The 23,725-nt window shown below is 32.7% G+C and overlaps 1 protein-coding gene across 2 annotated transcripts; it reads right to left on the reverse strand.

The window, feature by feature from the left end:
• Positions 1 to 127: 127 nt before the first annotated feature.
• LOC106669209 (FAS-associated factor 1-like) lies at positions 128 to 21,004 on the reverse strand. Of its 2 annotated transcripts, none has more exons than XM_014398525.2 (14): positions 20,745 to 21,004; positions 15,151 to 15,219; positions 13,914 to 14,145; positions 12,522 to 12,771; positions 12,158 to 12,434; positions 11,464 to 11,587; positions 10,328 to 10,473; positions 9,986 to 10,140; positions 8,425 to 8,561; positions 7,918 to 8,080; positions 7,331 to 7,427; positions 4,584 to 4,718; positions 4,176 to 4,253; positions 128 to 969 (listed from the first exon to the last, which is right to left on the reverse strand). In XM_014398525.2, the coding sequence occupies exons 1-14, from the start codon at positions 20,790 to 20,792 to the stop codon at positions 889 to 891; spliced, it is 1,992 nt and encodes a 663-aa protein (XP_014254011.1). In that variant the 5' UTR covers positions 20,793 to 21,004; the 3' UTR covers positions 128 to 888. The 2 variants fall into 2 exon arrangements, with proteins under 2 accessions (XP_014254011.1, XP_014254010.1); XM_014398524.2 differs by having other exon boundaries at positions 11,464 to 11,590; positions 20,745 to 21,000.
• Positions 21,005 to 23,725: the final 2,721 nt, after the last annotated feature.

The following is a 23,725-nucleotide window of genomic DNA, read 5'->3' on the forward strand; positions in this document are numbered from 1 at the left end:
TAACCAGAACAAAAAAAGAGGAAATAAAATTTAATGTGTTTTATATGTAATTAGCAACACAACCATACAGACAATTAATTATACATTAAAGTGTTTAGGATATTAGCCACACAAAAAAAGAAATATATGTATAAATAAAAAAAGATGACTATATTTATGTAAGATTTAAATATTTACATCAAATCTACGAATTGGAAACATAGATTAACAATAACTGCTTTTAACATTTATATTTGAGTTATCACTGAATTTTAAGTGAACAATTTATCTCAGACTAAAATCTTGAAAGAATGGGACATTATTTTATTTATTAGACACAAGAGTTTATTTTAAAATTCAAGGTATAAAAGACATGCTCTTAAATCGCATGGTGTACATTTCAGAAACATTAATTTTATCTTAACTATACTAAAAAAATGGTATAAACAAAACTAAAAATTATAAACATAAATCCATTTACAAAAGTTAAGATTTACACAGCCTGCTATTTACAGTGCTCGAATTGGAAAGAAAACAAACAAAACAAAAATTTAACTGTAATTCAATATATTCCTCCTGTACTTTAATAAACTTTTCATATATTTTGTATGTAAATAATAACAAGTAAAAGAAACAATTTAGAGTACTTAAAAATTGTACTAATTAAACAAAATAATAAATAATATTGTAAAAATTTATTTTGTTTTATGGATTGATAATAGATCCACAACATATCCATATTTAGGTGCATTTATTGAACTCAAATGAAATGGACCTGCCCCAAAACAAAATTAAAAGAGAGAAATGCTCCAAAAATAAATGCGAGTATGTCATCATGGGATAAACCCATCCGATTCGAGCACTGATTTTAGGAGAATTTATAATGTAAAAGTTCCTTATTTTCCCAGTTTATCGTTCTTCTATGATTAGAGTTTCTTGCGAATGAAGATTTAAATCTTTTAATGTGGTCGATCCAGTGAAAGAGGAAATCTGAAAACATTTAAAGAATACGCATAATATTTTCAAACTCATTTAAAACGAAAGGGCAGTACTTTTTCAACAAGGACATGTACATTGATTCATTTTTATGTTAGGAACATTTAACCGTCATTCACATTTTTATTGCCTGAATAATAGCTTTAAACAGATGTGAATAAGCTATGTCAATTGAGTAAACCACACTATTTCAACACACTGATTTAATAATGCTTAATTAGACAAAACACCCATGTATTCCATTTTCAGTTACAGATATGAATTTTTGTGTTACTCGAAAGGAAAGGAAATATCTGTTTGTATATAATATCTGAAATATATTGAAAGGAATATCTGTTTGTAAAAATATTCGCATTACTGGAGGGGAGTGTGGAGGGATTGTGTTAAGTTAAGTTAGGAATATTTAGGTTAGAATTAGGGTAGGTTAGTAACGGTTAGGTTACAGTTAGGATGAGGATTATGCTTAAGTTAGATACACTAGGTTATGATTTGTGTTAGGTTAGGTAAGGTAGGGTCGATGTTAGAAAAATAATAATCAAAGCAGAAAAGAAAATATTTGTAAAAATAAAATAAAAATGTACTTGCATTGGGTTGGTGCACAACTTTGCAGGTTTTGAAAATTTGTTTTATTTTCTTAGGTGCTTCATGTAAACAAAGCTAAATCCTCAAATCTAATTTATGGATTATAAGAAATACTTTTAATTGTTATCTTTTATACAAAAGGTTTTAGTTTACATAGAATTTTATAAGAGTGAGGACCTGTGAAATTAAATATGTCTAAATTAGATTTTCATCAAATTTATTTGTATGAATTTAACTTGGGTGAAGTGCAACCCTAATTGTGCATAACATCAATACATTTTAGGGGGAGAGAAGCATTAGTGCGTGCATGGTTTCAGTGGTTTTGTCTTGGACATATCAATCTCAAAGTCAGGGAAGGTCGTGGTAAGCCCTCCTTTGTGGATGACGACCGATTTAAAACATTGATTGAAGAAAAGTCACATAAAACAACCACTCAACTGTTGTTTGCCATCTGGAAAAAATTGTTAAAGTAAAGAAGCTTGAAAAGTGGGTACCTGTTGCCTACAGACTTCCACTTTTTTAGACATTTTGCTAGAGGGATAACATTTTTAGAAATGCAGTGAGCCCGAAAATGCCTTCCAAGACTTGTGATTCGAAATAATGATTTATGTCAGCAGAATAAAAGCGCTTATTACACGTTGGCAAAGATGTATAGATTGTGATGGAAAGTATTTCAGATTTATTTTATTTTATGAAAATTAATAATAGTTTTGACTGTCTTTATAAAAGCTACATTATTTTTGCACCAGCCCAATAACATGCTAGTTTTTTTTGCAAAACTATTTTCACGCCAGAGATTTCGCATTACTGGAGGGGAATGTGCATGGGTTGCATTCGGTTAGGAATGGTTGGGTTAAAATATGGTAGTAAGGAAGGGTTAGGTTACGGTTAGGAATAGGATTATGATTAAGTTAGATAGGCTAGGCTAGGAAAGGTAAGGTTGGGGTTACAAAAATATTAATCGAAGTAGAAAAGGAAATATTTGTAAAAATAAAATGCATGGGTGTTAGGCTAGGAATGTTTAGGTTAAAATTAGGGCAGGTTCGGAAAGGTTAGGTTACGATTATGTTAAGTAGGATAGCGCTAGGGTTAGAAAAATTTTTTTTTGCTAATAGACAATTGTTTTGCATGACAATTTTTGCAACATAGATTTCACATTACCAGGGAGAGTGCATGAATTAGGTTAGGTTAGAGTTAAGAATGGATAAGTTAGGGGTAGGGTTAGGATTAGGGTTAGAGTTAGTATTAGTCTCTTTGGCAGTACATATACTGAATAAAAAACACAGGTTTTGAAAACCAGGATTCCAGAAGTTTGCATCGTGTCTATTTTTTTGCTATATTTGGGCACTATTAACTTACGACTGTATTAGCATTTTATGGATTGTTTAAAAGGTCTCAATACTTACAAACACCACATTTTGGCACTAGAGCTTTTTTCAACTTTTTAAGTATAATAAATAATGATAAATATAAAACAACTAATGGCAATAATTATGGCTCAAGTGCTCCAGAAGTGTTGATAATACTTCTAGTTAGTTATAAGCCGACAATCATCAAACGGACATTACTGGCCCTCTCTATAAAACAGAAATCCTGCAGTTTTTCTTCCACAATGATTTTGTCATATATTTTTTTGAACAGTGCATTGAGTACCCAATCGCAATGTTCCAGAGAACAACCAGAAGAGCACGTCCACATTTACTTCCCTGGAGGACCTACTCAATTTTCCTCATACAGGGTTTTTGACACTCTTGCTACAAGTCTCCTTGTAAAGCACTGCCTTTAAAAATCCTGTATTTTAGGAGTGGTATTACAAATCAATTAAATAAATTACAGAAGCCTCAGCCCACAATGTTACCGCATAATTCTGAAACTTCAATTTTTTTTCAAAAATGTTTAATGTTTTTGTAATTTGGTGGTTCTGGATCAGAAGGTATCTTTCCTAACCCTAGATGAACTGTGGGGAATGCCACTGAGGTGGACTGACACACCTCCCATTCCCTCATTACTGGAATGCCCAAAACAAGAGAATAGGGGAAATTTGTATTTGGAAAGGGTGGTTATGGAATATGCATGATAGATATGATGGTTATGGATATGGCATATAATGTAGGATAGTAGAAAACTAGGAATTGTGGAGTTAAAACTGGTCACCAGGTACAGCAGGAGACTTTGGTCACGTTTACCCCTCACACCCTCGTCCTGGAAGCAGATATTACCTTCTAAACAGGCAATAAAATATGTACTTGCATTAATGATACAACTATTGCAAATATTATTATTTATTTAAAAAAGAAAACAATTAATTGGCAATTGTTCAAATTTTATTTGGATGTGTACATAATACATATTAGTATTATACTAATAGCCTGTTGTTTTAGGAAAATTATCATATTTTGTTTTAATTATTCTTTGTAAATCAACTAATCATTATTTCAATGATTTCTGACAACACAAGTGAAATACTACTGATAAACACTAATTAACTCATTCCGTGCAAATTTATGCAGTCAACTAAATATTATCAACATTAATTAAGCATGTCTTTCAAACTTTCTAGGCAAAATAAACACAAAAACAAATATTTCATATATTACATTACATTTTTATACACTTACATCTCTCCTTGGCCAACTTGTCAAGACTTTGTATTCCTTGATTCGGAATCCTTCTACAAGGAGGAAATTAAACACAGTCTGAAATTCACACCAATATGAAACAATTATTAGAATTATATATCATAAACAGTCGATTACATTTAGATAATATACTAACATGTGTGAGGCAATGGACATGAGATCATTGATTTTAATGAAACTTTTTTTGGGAAAACTAGGTCAAAAGATATTACACACAGGACGAACCTTTCATATTTTCGCAAACCGGCTTAACCTTGTAAGTAACTTCTAATGTGTAATTAAATTTACTATGCAAACCTGTTACTGTGTCATTATTTCAAAATCGGCCAATAAAATATTTTGTAACTTTTAAAAACCTTTTAACATGGAATCGGATTAAATAATTACCTCAAGTTTATCATGAGATAAAAATCTTCTAGCGAAAGTATCTCCGGTTGGCCTTCGAAACTTGATTTTGACAACATCTGTAGCATCTTCTTCAGGCTCAGGTGGTAAAATAGCTAAAACAGCATTCTTTTCTTCCTATAAAATAATAATATCATGTACTGCATCAGACGTATAGGCATGCGTTGTGTGCTTGTGTGATTGGGTGAATTTGGATTAAAACATTATTTCAAAATAATTCATAGTAAAAATGTTAACTTTTGATAATCAATAATAAAAAGAGAATAAACAATGATGACACAGAATATAGATGGTTTCAGGTTTACAGTATGCCGACAGTTAATTAATTAATGTACTGCTAATATTATAAACATTAAAATGAATACATTTGTGATGACTTTCATTACATACAATCGAGTAAGATTCAAAGATTATTTGACATCCCTAAAGCCAGGAACACACTTACCCGATGCTAGGCCATGCAACGCTACCCGATGCTACCCGACGCAAATGCAAACTCCAATTTTCCAAAAGGTTGTATTACCCCCGTGCACATCTACCCGATACTATACGATCCCTACTGTCCAGATTTTCGTCGGGTCGCATCGAGTTCAGTCGAAGACAAAAGAACCGGACACTCACTCATACTTTTATTCAAACTACATGTTTTATTGTTGTTGTATTAATTACAACATACTTATTTTAATATAAACCAAATTAACTGTGATTAAAAATTAATTAGTTTTTATTTAAAAAATTAATTTTAATGGTTTGGTAGAAAATTAATCAAAACTAATTATTCAGAAATCATGAGATGCGGTCTGGTGTGATGTAGGTTTCAGAAAAACATTTTCTTTATCATGTCAACATTCCGATCTTTATTGAGATCATCTTCAGGGCCTGGGATTTACAAACTTGTTTACATTTAACAAATACACGTAGGATGTGGAAAAAAGTGAATTTATACAATGCAAATTATATTTTTATAGTTATTCAGATATCGATTAACGGTCACTAATCTCTACACATATATTTGTATATTCAATCAAAGTATTTCTACTCACTCAAAGTGTTTGTCTTCTGTATAATTGTGCCATTATTGCGTGTCGTGTAGAATCTGAATAACTATAAAAATATATTTTGCATTGTATAAATTCACTTTTTTCCACATCCTATGTGTATTTGTTAAATGTAAACAATGTTTGTAAATCCCAGGCCCTGAAGATGATCTCAATAAAGATCGAAACGTTGGCACGATAAAGAAAATGTTTTTCTGAAACCTACATCACACCAGATCGCATCTCACGATTTCTGAATAATTATCGATTAACGGTCACTAACCACCACACATTAATCACATCATCATTAATTTTTTGATATAATGAATTTAACTAACAATTTATTGTACTCGCTTTGGCGGTACATACATAAAATTGGAACAATTTATTACACGGTTTTGCTCATAAAATTGAATTAATTTATTTCATAGTTTTGCTCGTAAAATTACACCATTTTCGTTGGGTAGTATCAGAACAGGACACTCATATTTTTTGTAGTTTATTTCAAACTAAGTAATGTAATTATGTCGTTATATTAATTACAACATAATATTTTAATGTAAACCAAATTAAACTATTCCTAAGTAAATACATTTTTAAAAATGAGGATTAACATTTTTTTTGTATTTTATATTTTGCTTTATCCAACTAACAAGAATATATCAATTACTTTAATTAAAATTAATAGAGTAAGAATAAATTACAAATAACCCTATTTATTTTTTGGATTTGTTTTGGGTTTAAAAAAAAAATTTAAAAAAAATAAAAAAACAGGTTGGGTTAAGTTAGGGGCAGGATAGATTAGGTAACAGGGTAAGTGTTGGATTGGATTTAAGGGCAGGTTAAATTCAACAAGTGTCTACATGTGAAAATTGGCGGGCCAAGAAATCCCTGAAATAATAAAGTTTAGAAACAAAATATTAACATGGATATGCTTTGGGCTAGATTCCCAAATGTGTTAGGGAAGGTAATGTAAGGTGAGTATGTAACTTTACCCACCGTAGCCTTATCTTAACCAAATTTAACCCCCACTGTACCTAACCTAACTTAACCCTACCTTAACAAATTTTGGTATCCAGTCCAAATCACATCCATATTAATATATAATTTCTAACTTTATCCTTGATTTCTGGGCATGTCATTATCATGTATTGTTGCTAGCTGAGCATAACTGGCCCTGAACCTAACCTTACCTATTCTTTACTCTATCTGACCTAGCTGAAACCATTGTGTCCTTAACTTTATCTAACCTAATCTAAACCCTTACCCTATTAAACCTAATCATTGATATATAAGGGAAGGGTCTGGAACGATGCCTGTAATAAACAAATAAAACCAAGATTTTGAATGTAAATATTTACTAAATTCACTAATTTTGTGGTCCACTTGACCAATTAATATATTACAATTAATTAAGGTTTTTAGTTGAGATAAAAAAGTCAATGGCATGAGCAGGAGTAGAACCCACCATCTTCAGCTTGATACGCCACTGCTCTACCACTTGAGCTATCGTGACCTCGATCCACTCGGACACTAACTTCCCATCTCAATGCACAAACGTACAAACGTAAATATTTACGTTTCAGTGAAGCAGAAAAAATATGCAAGTACAAAGCATGAGTTGCCCAGTTTCTTTCTCTCTCACACATTCATACATAATAAATAATTAACCAATTGTTTGAAAATACTTACAATTCTCATCCTTTCCTCAGCCTCCTTTTCCTGCTTTTTACGCATTTCTTCTTGGCTTTCAAGCATAAGTTTCTGTTTTTTGGCTTCATCTTTCGCTCTAATCAAACAAAAATTAAATTATTTTTGGTTATGACAATATAACTGGGCTTAATTTTTTTTTTTTTTAATTTGGATAAATTTAAGACAACAATATTTTAAGACAAATGATATTTATTTATAACACAAGTAAACAAAATGATAAAAACAATAGTGACAATTTGATCATTTCTTGAGTTAATAAATGGATTTGAAAATACAGATTTTATTTTATATTATAAGCAATATACTGAGGAAGAAACAGGATGGTTTGTAAACTTTAAGCCTAACCCTCACTTTAATCATCCATATAAAATGACTAAATTAAGTAGTATTTATTTTTATAGTAGTTATTTTATTGTAGACTTTAATAATAAAATGACTAAATATCTTCTTAAATGTAATATTGAATGAACAGCAAAATTAAAAGAGTAATAATTAGTTTTGCAATATGCAACATTTTCACAACAACAAGAAATAATTAGATTAATTGTCGTATAAATTTTATTCACCTATCCATAAGTAAGGACTGTTGAAAGGCATGGTCCTGTTCAGTCTTTATTTGTTGTCGTACTGCCCTTTCCTCTTCTTCTTTAATTTCGTTCTCTTGTAACTCAGAGTACATATCAACGGCATGAATCAAAGTAGCATAAAAATCATTTAGACCAATGTTACCTTAAAAAATACATAAATAATAAGAAAAAAGAAAAAGAAAATAAGCAATATATAGACTAATGTAGTCGATTTCAAAATTTCAATCTTAATATTATATATTTTCTAACATTTCTAATATGTACTATTTGTTTTATGTGCTAACTTTATTGTTAAAAAAAAATATAAGGGCAATAAATATAAAAAAAAGTTTCTAGATTTGTCAACTAGATTTTATCTGCTCTCACTTTTTGAGATTATAAACATAGATTCAAGGAGGAACAAGCATCAGCATTTACATTTCACACAATAAATAAATAAAAGTTCTCAGAAAAAGTTATCACTTGAACTTGAAAAGAAATACATACCATAAATAACATTGAAAAGCTCAGTATTGGATCGGCTCCTGGTAACTATTAATAGTGCTGGTAACTGCTCGGTATTCATATTTCTTACAGTTTCTGCTACTGTGGCACCAAGATTTTTCATCGCAGAGGCCAAAAACCTAAAGTTTATAAATATTTACAACAGTGGTATATTTAAGTTATGAATAACTAGAAAAATTTCACATCAATTTTTACAAGATTCCAAGTCCATTTCCATAACTTTCAGTTGTAGTAAAAGTTAAACACATCGTCATGGCACTGATTTGAGTGACTCCCAAAATACAGACATTTTTGTTTTTAGTTTTGAAATCTATTCATGTTCATAAATGACATTTAATTAAAATTTTGCTTAAAAAAATGCCTTTTTTAGATTTTTGGGCAGCTGTTCTGGGACAACGTCCTTATATGTGGAAGGCCAGGTTAGACAAACCATCAATACTAATGTTTGCCCACTCATTATTTATAAACCCACCTGTATATTATGAAAAATTGACTAATTGTATATTTCTACTTACTAACCCTTAATAAATTTAAAACATATTAAGCAGAAGTAGTATATAAATGAATAAAAACTGTTATTTACATTGTATTTAATTGAAATTTTTTACTTACTTGTCAAATTTATTTGTGATAACTACAAATAGTTAAACACAATTGTAAAACTATTGTTTCATATAAATTTACATATAAAAGATGTTTTTAAAGCATATTATTAAGATAAATAAAATCTGTATGTGTGGTGACAAAAATTACAATTATTTACAAATTCAGTAATTATTTCCATATTTACTATTTATTAACAATTATTTACTAAGTTATTTACAAAATACTTACCCATTTACTAATTATTTATGATTAATAGAAATATAATAAACGAGAAACCGTGAGGGAGCAAAATGATGAACAAAGATCACTTTGACATGATGTCCTTGAATATACCTTCAAATGAAAGTATTTTTTGGAAAGAAAAAGGTTTACCAGCAAGAGAAATGTGTTTCACAATGACGTGATAAAAAAAAACATACCTATTACAGAAAAAAAAAATTTTTTTCAGAAAATCGTAAAATATATTGCAAAAGGTCAAATTGAAAAATAATCTTTAGAGTAATGTTGCTAAAGTGATACTACAGGGCCTGTGAAAGTGACTCGATTCAAGAGAGGAAAAACCAAAAAGTTTAGAAAAGCAGGGTTTTCTAGACGAGGCGCATCATTCTGAAACGACGTTGATATATATAAGGAAGGGCCATTCCATCGTTCTGGAATGGTGCTGTAATAAACATGGTAAACTAAGATTTTCATGAGCATTTGTATAACCACTGAATTGATTATTTATTGATTAACCATTGCTTTGTCTTTTTAAACGTGAGGTTAAAAGATATAGATTTTGAAAAGAGGTTAAAAGATATAGATTTTGAAAATAAATTAACAGTAGAATTGTTTCATTATGTTAATTTCTAAAATGGGGACCACATGAACGAAAGCAATAAATTAATAAGAATGGATCTGACATTCCCAAAACTACACCTGAATGTTATATACTTACATATTTTTATTGGCTTCATTGGTTAAATCCCAGCCCCAAAGTAGGAAGCAATTACCAAAAGTTTGTAGGACAGTTTCAGAACAGAGAAGTTCCGTGCAAAAAACGTTTGACAATACACTGCCATCATGATGCAAGTATATAGCCAACATTCTTCTCTAAAATACAGAAATTAAAGAATATGCATATTTGTAACAAAGTGTTTTCATAATAATTTAACCATTTTAAATGTTATAAGCACAGATGATCCATTTATTGCTATTTGATAGTGAAGTTTAAATTTAGATGATAAATCTATGAAAATGAGTTCATTCTTAATATAATAAATAAAATATAATAAATAACCTCTTTAGCCGGTTTCATACAGGATTCTTTAATAGCATCTTCCAAAGATCCTGGTAAAAAGTTGGGAGACGTTTGGCCATACCTTAGAGTAAAACCGTCAATAAAATGGACTGAACCGGCTGTTTCATCTTCAACATTATCAGGAACTAAAAGACATTGATAATATATTTACTTATCTGACTTTGTATTAATTTATTAAAGATAAATATAATATTGTTTAAATTAAACATTACTGGGTTAACATTGATATGTTTTTGGGCTGGATCATAATTTGTTTTTGTATGAACATTTTCATTTCATCGATTTTGCTTTGTTGGGAGTGTGAAGATTAGGTTAGGTTAGAGGTTAGATTACATATTCATGATTCAATGTTTTTCAGTGAAGAAGAGAAAATATGGAAATGCTAAGTTTGGCCGCCTATCCTTTTTCTTGTGGTTTTAACATTTTAATTCCATCAATGATTGTATCACATGGTCAATTTCCAACCACTTGAGATGGTACAACTGCCTTTCTACTGGTTTATTTGGATTAGTGAAGCATGAAAGTGCAATAAAAGTAATGGCTATCTGTTGTCACCCAATAAAATGACAAACACATTTAGTTAATTTACCTTTTATTTTATTTATTACAATTTATGTAACTTCAGGTTAATTTATTATACTTTTGACTTGAACCGGTAACCACTTGGGAAGGGATGGTTATTAATTTAATTTTTAATCTTCACTGAATTATCATTACTGTTAGTACTACATACATATACCATCATTATATTTGCTTACATTAATATATTCCACTTATTATTATATTATATTTGCTGTTTCCACTGAATTATAATTTTTTGTATTCTTGATATTTAAATTGAATTACCAAGAGATAATATGTATTTAAATAATTAGGGGCAGTAGCAGGAAGAAAGGACATACATGTCCTATGCTGTAACACTTAATAAATAAAAGTATTGAGCATCTCTCTCCCTCTCCCTCTAGTATCATCAAAACAGGTTCATACAAATGCATGATTACCGCCTCTTCTTTAAAGATTAAAAAACTAGTACAGTTATTGCACTTTACTACTATTAGCTTTCTTCATTTTTTTATAAGATACACCAAATAATTTAGTAAATATAAACCAATTACTTAAAGGCTCAGTCCTTGGTGTGATGGTGTCATCAATGTAAATTTCATCTTCAGCGTTGAAGCTTTCCGAAGCGTCTTCAAAGTCTTCAGGTGAACTGTCGGTATCGCCGGTCAGATCAATACACATCTGGGAAAAATGCGAAAAAAATTGACAAAATATTATCTAAAGCAACTATGTTCGGAAATCAAATGAATCGGGGTTATCATGTACAAAGCAATAAACCTACAATACCTAATCATCATGATGAATCTCTTTTTTTTAATCAAAATTATATGAATCTGTAAAAATATTTGATCAATGAGTACTTTGACATGCGAGTTGTAATGTCTATGTTGTTGAATAAATAAAACAATAGAGAGTTTAAGAAAGAAATAGTAGTACAGAGTGCTACATATGTAGTTATATAACTAATCTGTAATTAAAAATAACTGCAGATGTAATTCTTGTCTTGACTATTACAATTTAATTTATCAGGTATATAACTGTTATGCTTTCAAGTTCTCAAAACTTATTAAAAATGTTTCTCTACACAAAACATTTGTGCCACCATTATCATTCTCAAAATGGGAGAAAAAGTCACAAGGCATGGGGAGCCTCAAAGCTCAAACAAGATAACTCGCCACAAATCCCAGAAAGGTTAACCGTCAAAGATCAAAATCTTTACAATTAGAGATCTGAAATTTTCAAACTTACTGTTGACGGTGCTATATTGGGAGTTTCATTGCTACTTCTCACTTTCAAATGGTGCCAAGGCAGGGAAAGAGGAAGTATACCAATCCAAGTATCATCATCAATATTTGGACGGGCAGGCCAACCTGTCCAGACCTGATTGGCAAGAGGTATATCAGTTATGTATGTTGTGTACGCCTTTACGGTGCCAACTGGCGTATCAAGATCTAATATCAAGAGGTAACTTTTGTTGCTTATTTCATCGAAAATTTTCAAGCGCCTTGCATATATGGTAATATCTCTGTTAAAAAATATATATATATAAACATCATAGAAAAATACTTTTCTAATAATAACAAATGGTAAAAAGGATGTATTTAGTACTTACGCTTCTGCAGTTTGAGTATCAGTAGGCATAGATTCTTGCGCGATGAATTCCTCATCATCATCCTCAATATGGACTATGTTGTAAGCAGTTGAAGGTTCTGGTTTTGCAATCATAAAAAGGTGTAATTTGGCTGGTGAACCTAAATCTGCTAATGTCATACTGTCATTGTCAGGTTCTGCAGCCCAACCGCTAAGGATTTGTAAACTTGGGCTAAATCCTGTTTCGGAGAAGACTATTTCTTTCAGGTCAGCTGAAATCATAAACAAAGATTGTATTTTTGTGAAGCAGAAAATATATAGACACAAAATTTGTTGTATTTTTAATTTTTTTCTTAACATAATAAAGTAAAAATTAAAAAAAAAATATTGAGGTCAAAATGGGTGATATAACAGTTGACACAATAAACAAAATTTTATGATGGTGTATCTATTTATTTTATCTGAAGCAAAACAAGTTTTAAATGCTTAGAAAGCTCTTTCTAAAACAATTAACTTGACATAAGGCAATTTGGTTTGTTGTGGAAGCTTCTTTTTACATATCTTTTAATACTTGAACTTTATCTGAAGATCCGCACTGCTGCATCTATCAGGGGATTGCCTTTTCTTCATATATTCCCATTGGGGTGTCCTCCAGGGCTACAACCTAGGGCTCTTCCTATTCACAATAAACACAGCCAATACAACGGTTCTTCCTAACAATATTATATGCTATTTTGCTGATGACACAGCCACCCTGTTATCTTATACTGATGATCCTTTCCTAGCTAGTCATAACGTCCAGCAACATTTAAAGCTTCTCAAGTCTCACAAAAGGAGGTTAAAAGTTAATTAAATCCACCTACATCAACTTTACCATCAGAAAATCTACTTACATTTTATGCCAACAGAAGACACATTCAAAATTCAGATATTGTGTGCTACCTGGGACTGTACATTGAAAAAAGTCTGGCATGGAATACTCATACTCAAATGAAAAGACAGGAAACTATCTGATGTTATTAGTTACTTGATCCATAAATCTAACTTACACCGCACTAACAAACTCGAGATATCTCTGAGAGATTGTTTGGCTCAATGTGAGGGAGTGTCGTTGTTGCTAGGTTTCCATTATCACGTGTTGATTTTCAGGGTGTTAATTATCACATTTGCTTGTCCTGACTATAAATGACAACTGTACCATTATAATAAATAAAATAACTTCAAATCACTCCTGGTAATGTTACTTTTACCCAAAAATGAATGTAATAAAGGAGAATATTCATGTTGTATCAATTGCTGATTTATTCTGCTGTTGGGAGTAAAATCTTGTACATTTTGGTAAACTAATTTTTTAATTTTGCTTCCCCACAATTCCACATACCCATTTTGAGTTTTATAAGACAAAAGTTATTACCTAGTTTGGTGCTATCTGGAACTCTAAAGTCAACCATCTCATTTCCGTTATAGTGGATAAAGACTTCTATCAGGTGTAGCCTTTGTGCTGGATCAGATGTAGATGGAAATTCGCCAAATCTTTCTATAATAGGGAGTGGAATACCATTTCTCAATTTAGAATTCTGGCAATTAGTTATTGACGAGTGAAAATTATGTCCTTCTTCTTCGGGTAAAAACCTCTTCAATGCAACCTAAGGGAAAATTTTATTTTTATTATTTATTTATTGCTATCTGTACAAAAGGAATATACATTGAGCAAATAGTATAGATAATTATATACAAGTCTGACAATCTGTCAGAACAGGAGGCAATAGGGAGGGAAACCAGCCAGTGCTAAAACTCTTTTATTTAGGTTAGGAGGATTAAGATAGGAGGTCATGAGGCCATTGACATTTTAGATGATGTGGAGTATTATATGGGTGGGACGTTGAGGAAAGAGTTAGGGTAAGTGGGTTAGGTATGTCAGCAGTGTAGATGGTATAAAGGATTGGAACTAGCATACTTCCTTGTGAAACGTCAGCTTTGATTGTTGTGATGGGTGAAAAATAAATTCTTACTTTAAATATCGATCCAAGAGAAAGAACTTGAGGTAGTATGTGTGAGGGAGGGGATGTTTTAACTTGTAAAGGAGGCCAGGGTGCCACACTTGGTCGAATACCTCCATAACGTCCAGAAATAAAACTGAGCAATATTGTTTGTTTTCTAGAGCCAAGGCTATCGTGTCGACACTCTAAAGCACTGCTGAACAGAAAAATGGAGGGATTGGAATCCAAATTGATGGTTAGGAATTAAGTTTCGGACTCGAATATGGTAATTAGTGTTTTAACAAGGAGATGTTGAAAGATTTTTGGCAAAATAATAAAGGAGACTTATTCATCTATAAGAGGATGGTGCACAGGGGGATTTGTGTGGTTTTGATATTAGGGCTATTAAAGTTATTAGTTTCCATTGCATGGGGAAATAGGTTGTGCAAAGCATTCCATTGTAAATAGTTGCAATATACATTATTGATTTTTTAGGTAGATTTTGGAGGATTTAGGGGTGATTGTGGCACAGAGATTACCTTTTGGAAAGGTGGAAAATCTGAGAGGATGTCTGTGGGGTGTATGGGCTTATTAGGAGGCTTTCTTAACATAAATATTATTATTTTAAAAAATCTCTTCAAGAGAAAGGACAATAAATACAGGAGTACTTACTTCTATATTCCAGGATGCTTCTTCTAGTAATCGTACTGCTTCAGCAATGTCTTCTATGCCAGTGCAACTCTAGACATATAAAAACAATTAGCATTTTTTATTATTTCCTCAAATAATATATAAATACAAGTTGACGGACACACTAGAAAGAAAAATTTTAAGGTTCAAAGACATTTATTTACAAAATAGTAATGATTAAATATGAAAAAAATATTATAACAACTTTTCCATTATTTTAGATACTATCCAAAATATGAAAGCATTAAATTTAGCTACTGTTGTTGTAAGAAGGTTTTTGAATGCATAAAACGTACGAAGAAAACTAAAGGCGAATACCTCATCGGTAGTAAAAACCAGAGCCATTTGGAATTGCACTAAGACCATATAGACATTGGAGAAAACAACAAAATACTCCTTGTTTGGGTACCAGGGCAAACAGAACAGAGGAGATAAAAGGAGAGCAATAAATTGGCCAAGTAAAGTTTGATGAGTACACCTATTGGCCTTAAACCCTTTTGCAACATATCCACTTGCCAAAAATGTACATCCATTAGACAACGGGTTAGGAATAAGTTCTTGGTTCAATCGGAATGTATTCCAGAACAGAGGTATGACAAAAAATTCATTAAAAATTGCTGAAACTAACAGCAGAACTAATAACTACTAAGCATAGGGCATAATTATCAATGTAGCACTCCTGCCTTCATACTGCAGACTCCGGAGGACTAGAAGCAGCACAAACAAACCTGTGCATAATATGGGAAAAGAATGAAGAAATGTGTGGACATGTGCTCCGTTGGCACGAAGGCCTATGCAAGCTGAGATTAATTCCTGGGAGAGGAAAAGCCAATGTCAGAAAGATGCTCATAGGAGAACTCATTAATGCTTTGGGGGTCTGGTGGGAAGCCTTAAGCTTAACAAAGAACTCTATACAATGCTGGAGATTGCACAATAGACCAATATTGGCAGTACGCAAGGTGACTGACGATTTCTAAGAGCCTGTTAAAGCTATTACATAGTTCATCATCAATGGAAAACTTAAAATAGGAAAAGCCAAAGCCAGAAAGATACAAAATGGGACCCTTTCATTTTTTCGAAATGAAAAACTTGTGTCACAGTCAAGATTTAAACCCACGACCTTCGGCTTAATACACCGCTACTCTAACCACTTGCGCTACCATGACTTCAATCACCCATGCTACAAACTTCTCATAAACAAGGAGTCGAAATGAGAAGTTTATGACATGGGCGATTGAAGTCACAGTAGCTCAAGTGGTTAGAGCATTGGTGTATTGAGCTGAAGGTCGTGGGTTCGAATCCCGCCTGTGACACAAATTTTTAATTTGAAAAAATTGTGTATAATTATCGAGTACAATTTCAATGAATTCCAATCATTGGACCACATCCCCGATCCACTTTTACAATATATTTTAATGAAACATTAATTTTCTGTTGGGGGACCGCGGTAGCCGAGTGGTTAGCATGAGAGACTCTCACGCCGCGGTCGTGGGTTCGATTCCCACCGTCGCCACTGGCCCTTTTTTCACAATAACCCTCCCCCCAAAATTTGAACACACATATATGAATTGTCACATGGCTAATATGCATAGTTAAAAAAAAAAAAAAAAAAAAAAATTAATTTTCTGGTTTAAAATATAATAATAATCGATTTTATATGTGGCAGCAATCCAAATACAAATTGCGACGCCAATTTTCGGAAGTTGGGAAAAATAAAAATGTAGTTAGCGATATTTCACTTGGAAAGAAAGCGTTTCAATTCTAAACAACTATAATTAATAGGCAGAATTAAAATGAAGATAACAAAATGCTGAAATGCATTTGTCAGACCAAGCTAGCAAAGGTAGGTAGACCAAAATGATTTTTAACGACCAAATTACAGGTTCACCACCCTGTACCCGATATGGAGAAATTTCACAAAAGATGTCAATTTCTTTATTGCTGGAATAGCCTTCTTAAGGTTTTATAGTCAATTTATGCTAGAAACCAAATGTCAAAGCTATTCAAGGAAAAATGTTAAGGTGATCATAAAACATACCTACTAAAATTTTAAAAAAAAATTAATCCATATAAGAGACAGTCAAAAGAACAAATCAAAAAAGATTTATCTCGATAATACCGATCTGACATTTTATAGAAATAGGAAACTGATTGTCATAACTAATTTGATACTGGAACAAAGCAATAAGAAGTTATGACAGTTTATTTACAGATTTATGCAATTAGTTTTACAATAAATATGGGTAAAATAAAACCCACTCACTCAAACATCAAATTAAAAAGTTTCATGACTTTTTTTTTAACGAGGGTTCGCAACAGCAGAGTGACCAACCCTCGGGGTGCCGAGTCATATTTTTACTAAATGTAAAAATTTAAAATTGTCCATGGTTTGTTTAAAAAAAAAAAAAAAAAAAAAAACCGCAGAAAGGAAAGAAACAAAATCAAAAAAGAACTATTGACTACATTCACATGACCAAATACTTCAAAGATGAACGGGCAAGTTGTAATTAAGTTGGCATTAAATTGGGGTTATAAGGAAAACTAAATAAATAAATATATATTAGTGCCATAAAAACAACCCCCACACAAGATAAAATGCTGACAAAGCAGGAAATGGAAATCATTTTTGGGTGTAAATATCAAGAGTGTGATGTTCCTACAATAATAGAAAATATACTCAATGTTGTGCATAAGTTGGAACTAGATCAAGATGATAAACAACTTATAAGAATTTATTTTTGGTACTAACAGATCCCCTTGAGGGTTAATTTTGGATTGAGGAAATAAAATGATATCAACAAATGTCAAACTTTACAATAGTAAATAGACCGAAAGACCAAAAGAGCTTTGTTTTAAATATTGAAGCGGTGAAAATTTTGTAAATTCATAGCAGTAATATTTAGCAGGTTTTTAGTCAATTTTGAAATTAAAAATACAATGACTGTCATTACTACAAAACTTATTTCTGCGATGACATTCAAAAACAGTAAATAATAATTTCTAATATTACACTTCCTATACTGAATGCCATAGGGAAGAATTAACTAGATTAAGGCGATAAGAGAGTAAAATACAGGAAACCCAATTGTGTATTTATACAATTATATCTGATATGGAGAAACAAAACCATTTCCAGGAGCAAACTAAACTTCGGCTCTTCAACATGAATGTCAAGTCTGTCCTACTATATGGAACTGAGATTTGGAAAGTCACCAAAACCGTGACAACTGCTCTCCAGGCTTTTGTGAACCACTGCCTGCAGCCGATTCTTGGAATATGGTGGCCTAAATAAATAAGCAATGTAAGCAAAATTGCTTTGAAGTTCTGGAAAAGGATGAGCCTGCTTTCCATACATACTGAAATATGTAAAACAAAATGGTTATATATATAGGATATACGCTGAGAAAAAGGGATAGCTCCGTTGATAAAAGTGCCAAGTGTGGAATCCACAAGGGCAATGCAAGATTGGAGACTGAGGCAAACGTGGAGGTGATCACTGAGAAAGGAACTTAGGACAGCCAGGAAGTAGTGAAGAAAGGCCAAGAGAAAGCGCAAGTGAATGAGAGGGATGGAAGAGATTTGTGCTCCACTGTGAGTGACAGGAATAGTCAAGTAAGTCAAGGAAAAAAATTAACTCATAAAAAGACACCCACCTGCTTTGAGCTAACATAAAACAATTCTAATAATATATGGAACATGAAGACATAAGATGGAAGGGCTAAGAATTTTTGCAAAAATACTTTCATCACGTTTACTGGCAATTTTGCATTAAAAACATGATGAAAACTATGAATGTTATAGCTATGTACCTTATTTCTGAGTTAACAATGAAAGTAATAATTTCAAATACTACACTTCCTACATTGTTGTTATAAGGCAGAAGTAAATAGATGGAGGTAGTAGCAAAGAACGTGAAGTAGGTGTCATAGGAAAAAGTGAAAAACTGCCATGAACAAAACAGGCACAACAAAAGAAAATTAACTTTTGCAAATGTATTTATAACAATAAAAATACCTTCCATCAGGTTTACTGGCAATTTTGCATTAAAAACATGATGAAAACTATGAATGTTATAGCTATGTACCTTATTTCTGAGTTAACAATGAAAGTAATAACTTCAAATCTGCACTTCCTACATTGTTATTATAAGGCAGAAGTAAATAGATGGAGATGGTAGCAAAGAACGTGAAGTAGGTGTCATAGGAAAAAGTGAAAAACTGCCATGAACAAAACTGGCACAACAAAAGAAAATTAACTTTTGCAAATGTATTTATAACAATAAAAATACCTTCTATCAGGTTTACTGGCAATTTTGCATTAGAAACATGATAAAAATAATGACTATTATTGCTCTAAAATTATTTTCTGAGATGACAATCAAAAACAAGAAGGAATATTTTCTAATACTACACTTATTATGGTATGTCATAGGTCATAATTTGTAACTAGTTGGAAATAATATGAGTTTACTATTAAAAAAAAATGATTCAAGGTTTCTGCAAACAAAGTTGGTCCAATGTTTCAGATGAGAAACTATTCAAACCAATATAATCCTCTCCATAAACCTTTTTAACAAGTTTTTCTAAGATCAAAAAAGAAATAATAATCAAGAGTTATCAGCATTAAAATAAAGATTGTTTTACAATAATAAAAGGCATTCCATTGAAGTTCGTAGTTTGACAAAATTTTAATGTTCCAGCTATGTTGAAGTTTTGTGCGATTATATAAAACTTAAATTGTGGTGTATGTTGTTACTGCTTATTTTTCTGCTTTTTTTTTTGAAGGATAGGAATAGGCCTAATAGCAAATAAAATTCAATAAATCTGATGCAAGTATACTGTTTCTGAGTAAAAAGTTTAGTTTGTTTAATTAATACTACAGCTACGAAAGGTCCTTAATTATATTGATTTTTTTTTTTTTTGTAAAACGCGATTCTTGAGTCACAGGTTGTTGCCCTGTTAGCAACAACTTGGTGACAAGTCCCGGCCATAACGGATCACCCGTGGGTTTAAATAATTAGTGAAATCGGGACGAAAAAAGGAAAACAGAACGTCCAAGGGTTGAAATAATGAGATAAAGAGGATAAAACCGAGGCGTTTAATCGGCCGTCGTTTAATTGGTTTATATTAAAATAAAAACCGAGTGCATACACTAACATCGATTTTCCAGGCTTCGCGTCTTGCAAAATTCTGTCATAGACGAAAATCTTACGATTTTCCTCAGTTGAGCTTTAAAGGAAATGTTTCAAAATGACGAGGGGCGCGGGGAGAGGGTTTCTCATAAATATATTCAATTATAAAACAATCTATAAAGGGTGGTTAAATAGATGTTGTCAGAGAACAATTTAATAATTTAAGCTGAATGGGTTTTGTTTGTAGGGTGTTGATTCGGTCCAGTCGATAAGCCTTTTTCTCAAAAACCTCGGGGAACCTATTTTCGACATGAAAAAAGAGGAAGGAAGGGAAAATTCCTAACGTTTTTCGGAAACAAAGGAAGTCGGAAAAAGCGTGTGAAAAGAAAAAACTTTCCGCTTTGAAAAGTAAAAAAACGTCAAATTGATACGAAGTCAGACTCACTTGAAAATTGACGATCATCTCATCCCTTTTATGGTCCTCGTTCGACATTTTCGAGTCAATTCGGGTCCAAAATCGAATACGGAATTGTTATCGAGAAAAAAGGCTGAACCCGAAATAAATCCGCGTAGGTGGAGAAGTTCGACTGGAGCCAATCTCGAAAAAAGGCTGGAGGAACGGATAGAGAAAAATGTACGTGATACTGCTTCTTGTCCGACTCTGCGGGAGGTATCAAAACACGAGGAGCTGTCTTCTGAGGAAGCAGGTCTCCCGCGGACGGGGGAAAGACGAATATCGTACGCCAGGCCACGTCCCCCGGCTCGGCCAAAGCGGAAAAGCGATTTTCACAAAACCGCCCGCCGGGAAAACTGATCCGAATGCTGACTTTCTGCAGTGTCTACAGTGGTACGTTTTCTGGGTTGGATCGACTGGCTGTTGTAGCCCTGCTACGAAGGCCGTCTTCCTCCGAGCTGTTGCTATGTTGAGAGATGAACCGATCAATATCGCTGCTTGGTTGCGTTTAATTGTTTTTCTTCATTACTAAATACATAAAATATTTCTTAAATTTATTTTTTATTCTCCACAGGTATATATATAAACACAAAACAATCAACCCTCCAAGAAATAAAAAATACATGAAACACAAACGTAGTAATATCATTTTCAGAAATAAACAATCAAACTTAAATGCAGTTTGGAGTGCTTAAGTGCAGCTTAGTCTGTTCATAACAATCTGGAAAAAAAATAAAGCGATCTAATGGGTTGATGCAAAAACTATGCAGGTTTTTGATGTTCAGTAAAAACAAGCTACAATTTAACTTCAAGAAAATACATTTAATCGAAATAACTTCCATTATTCTCTATACATTTTTGCCCACGAACAACCAATGCATTAATCCCAGAAGAGTTGAAACTAGGGTCTCTGGAATCGACAAACTCCCGAAATGCATTTTCAATGTCATTCTGGCTTCTGAACCGTTCTGGCACAAAACGTTGTTGAGATGTTTAAAAAAAAAGTGATAATCAGTAGGAGAAAGATCCGGTGAGTATGGTGGATGTGGTAAAGCCTCGTAGCTCATGAAATAGAGCCAGAGTCCGTTGTGCGACGTGTGGGCGTGCGTTGTCTTAAAGGAGAATATTCCCCTTGCGATTGATTAATCTAGACATAAATGTTGCAGTTTTCGGTCCATCTCATTAATTTCATTACAGTACTTTTCAGCAGTGATGGTTTCACCCAGATTGAGGGAGCTGTAATGAATGAGTCCTGCAGATGACTACCAGACAGTGACCATATTTTTTTATGTCAGCTTGGCTTTCGGAAGTCCTCTGGTTTTTCACTCTTATCCAGCCACTGTCTAGAACGCTATCTATTGACGTGTAATATACATTTTTCGTCACATCTTACTATACGACTGAGAAACGGATCAATTTTGTTGCGGACAAAATCATTGAACAGTTTTCATACCTGAGATCCTTTTGGCGATCGTTCAGCTCATGCAGAACCCACTTGGCGAGCTTCCTTGTTTTCCCAATAGCATCAAGATGGCGAACGACAGCTTCAACTAAAGCCCTTAACCGGTCGTTGTCAACAGCAAAAGGACGGCCACCACCTATTCTGCTCTTGAGGTCGTAATCTCCATTACGAAATTTTTGACATCAACGCTGCACAGTGGATTTATGGTTCTTTGCCCCCAAATGTCATTAATATGTCGAGAGGTTTGCGCTGCATTTCGCCCAATTTTAAGTTCATAGAAATAAATTTGCCGAAAATCGCTCTTAGACAATGAATTAGGTCTGTTTACACAATTGGCGTGTAAGGAAGCGTGTGTAAGCGAAAAGGAAAACCTGCATTTATTTTGCATTATCACTGTACTCATCTGACAGTCACGCATGATAGATAGAATGAGGGACAGAGTCATCGGATCGACAGAGAAACTCTTACGTATCAAGAGTCGATAGGTGGTCTTCTGAGGATCTGACTCGTAGAAAAGGGGTCATCCTCACCTAAGAATAGGACATGCGAGGTTGACACATTTGGCCAAAGATCGCGTATGTGTCCGGCATGTAGAGGTAGGTTGCTCGATGTGTTCCCTTAGATTAAAGGGTGTAAGAATGCCACCGATTTTTAGAGAAAACAGGACTCTGGTTTTATTGTGTATAGTACCTACTTTATAGATATCTCATCTTGTTTTCTTTGTGTACATTGGGACTGGATATATTTATTAGCGTAAATGTGTAGTGTTTTTTTTTGTAATTAAGGGTTTACAACTGCAGAGGTCATATCAACCCTTGGGGTTTGGCGTTTTTGAAAAAAAAAAAACATTTGTAAGTACGCCGGGTTGAAAGCAGGTCGATGGATCGAACCCGGTACCTTTATCTCAGTGATGAGCGCCGTGTCAACGCCTAAACCGTTGCGGCCACCAACGCCCCCTCTATAAATTTATTATTTTAAATATAAATGTATAGTTCATATTAAACTATTTCTAACTACGCGAGACGTCATCTAAGTTTTCTTGTTGTTTTTTGTTATTGTTTTTCTTCGCAAAATTCAAAAAATTGACTTGGAAAAATTAATTAATGAAATAGAGAAGCATCCAGCTCTGTGGGGCTTGAAGACCGCACAATACAGCGATCAAGTACTCAGAAAATTTGCATCCAGTTTGGAAAGGAAGGAATGACAATGAATTGGGATGAATGCATTGGGTATGTTTATAATATGCAGTACAGTTTATTACTGTTTTTATAATTATATAATATCTATCATGTTAAACAGTGTGTATTTACTTATTAATTAGACACTAGGAGGTAATACAAAAGTTGGCAAAAATTAAGCATTGTTGTAAAAAAATTTGCAAATTTATCTCTAGCAAATAGCGCTCTAGGATTTCCTCGTTTGGTGCTATCGGTGGAAATTGGTTGCCATAGGTAGTCATCTTCACCTTCGTTGTGCAATTGGACTCCAAATCTTGTTCTAACAAAATTAT

This window comes from Cimex lectularius, unplaced genomic scaffold (genome assembly GCF_000648675.2).
Source record: "Cimex lectularius strain Harlan isolate CLEC.00 unplaced genomic scaffold, Clec_2.1 scaffold28, whole genome shotgun sequence".
Lineage (NCBI taxonomy): Eukaryota > Metazoa > Arthropoda > Insecta > Hemiptera > Cimicidae > Cimex > Cimex lectularius.

Coding starts and splice junctions, on each gene's coding strand:
- LOC106669209 (XM_014398524.2), bottom strand. CDS start 20,792: ATGTCGAACGAGGACCATAAAAGGGATGAGATGATCGTCAATTTTCAA. Junction 15,220..20,744: donor AGATGATCGTCAATTTTCAA/GTGAGTCTGACT, acceptor TTATATGTCTAG/AGTTGCACTGGCATAGAAGA. Junction 12,772..13,913: donor TCCAGATAGCACCAAACTAG/GTAATAACTTTT, acceptor TTATGATTTCAG/CTGACCTGAAAGAAATAGTC.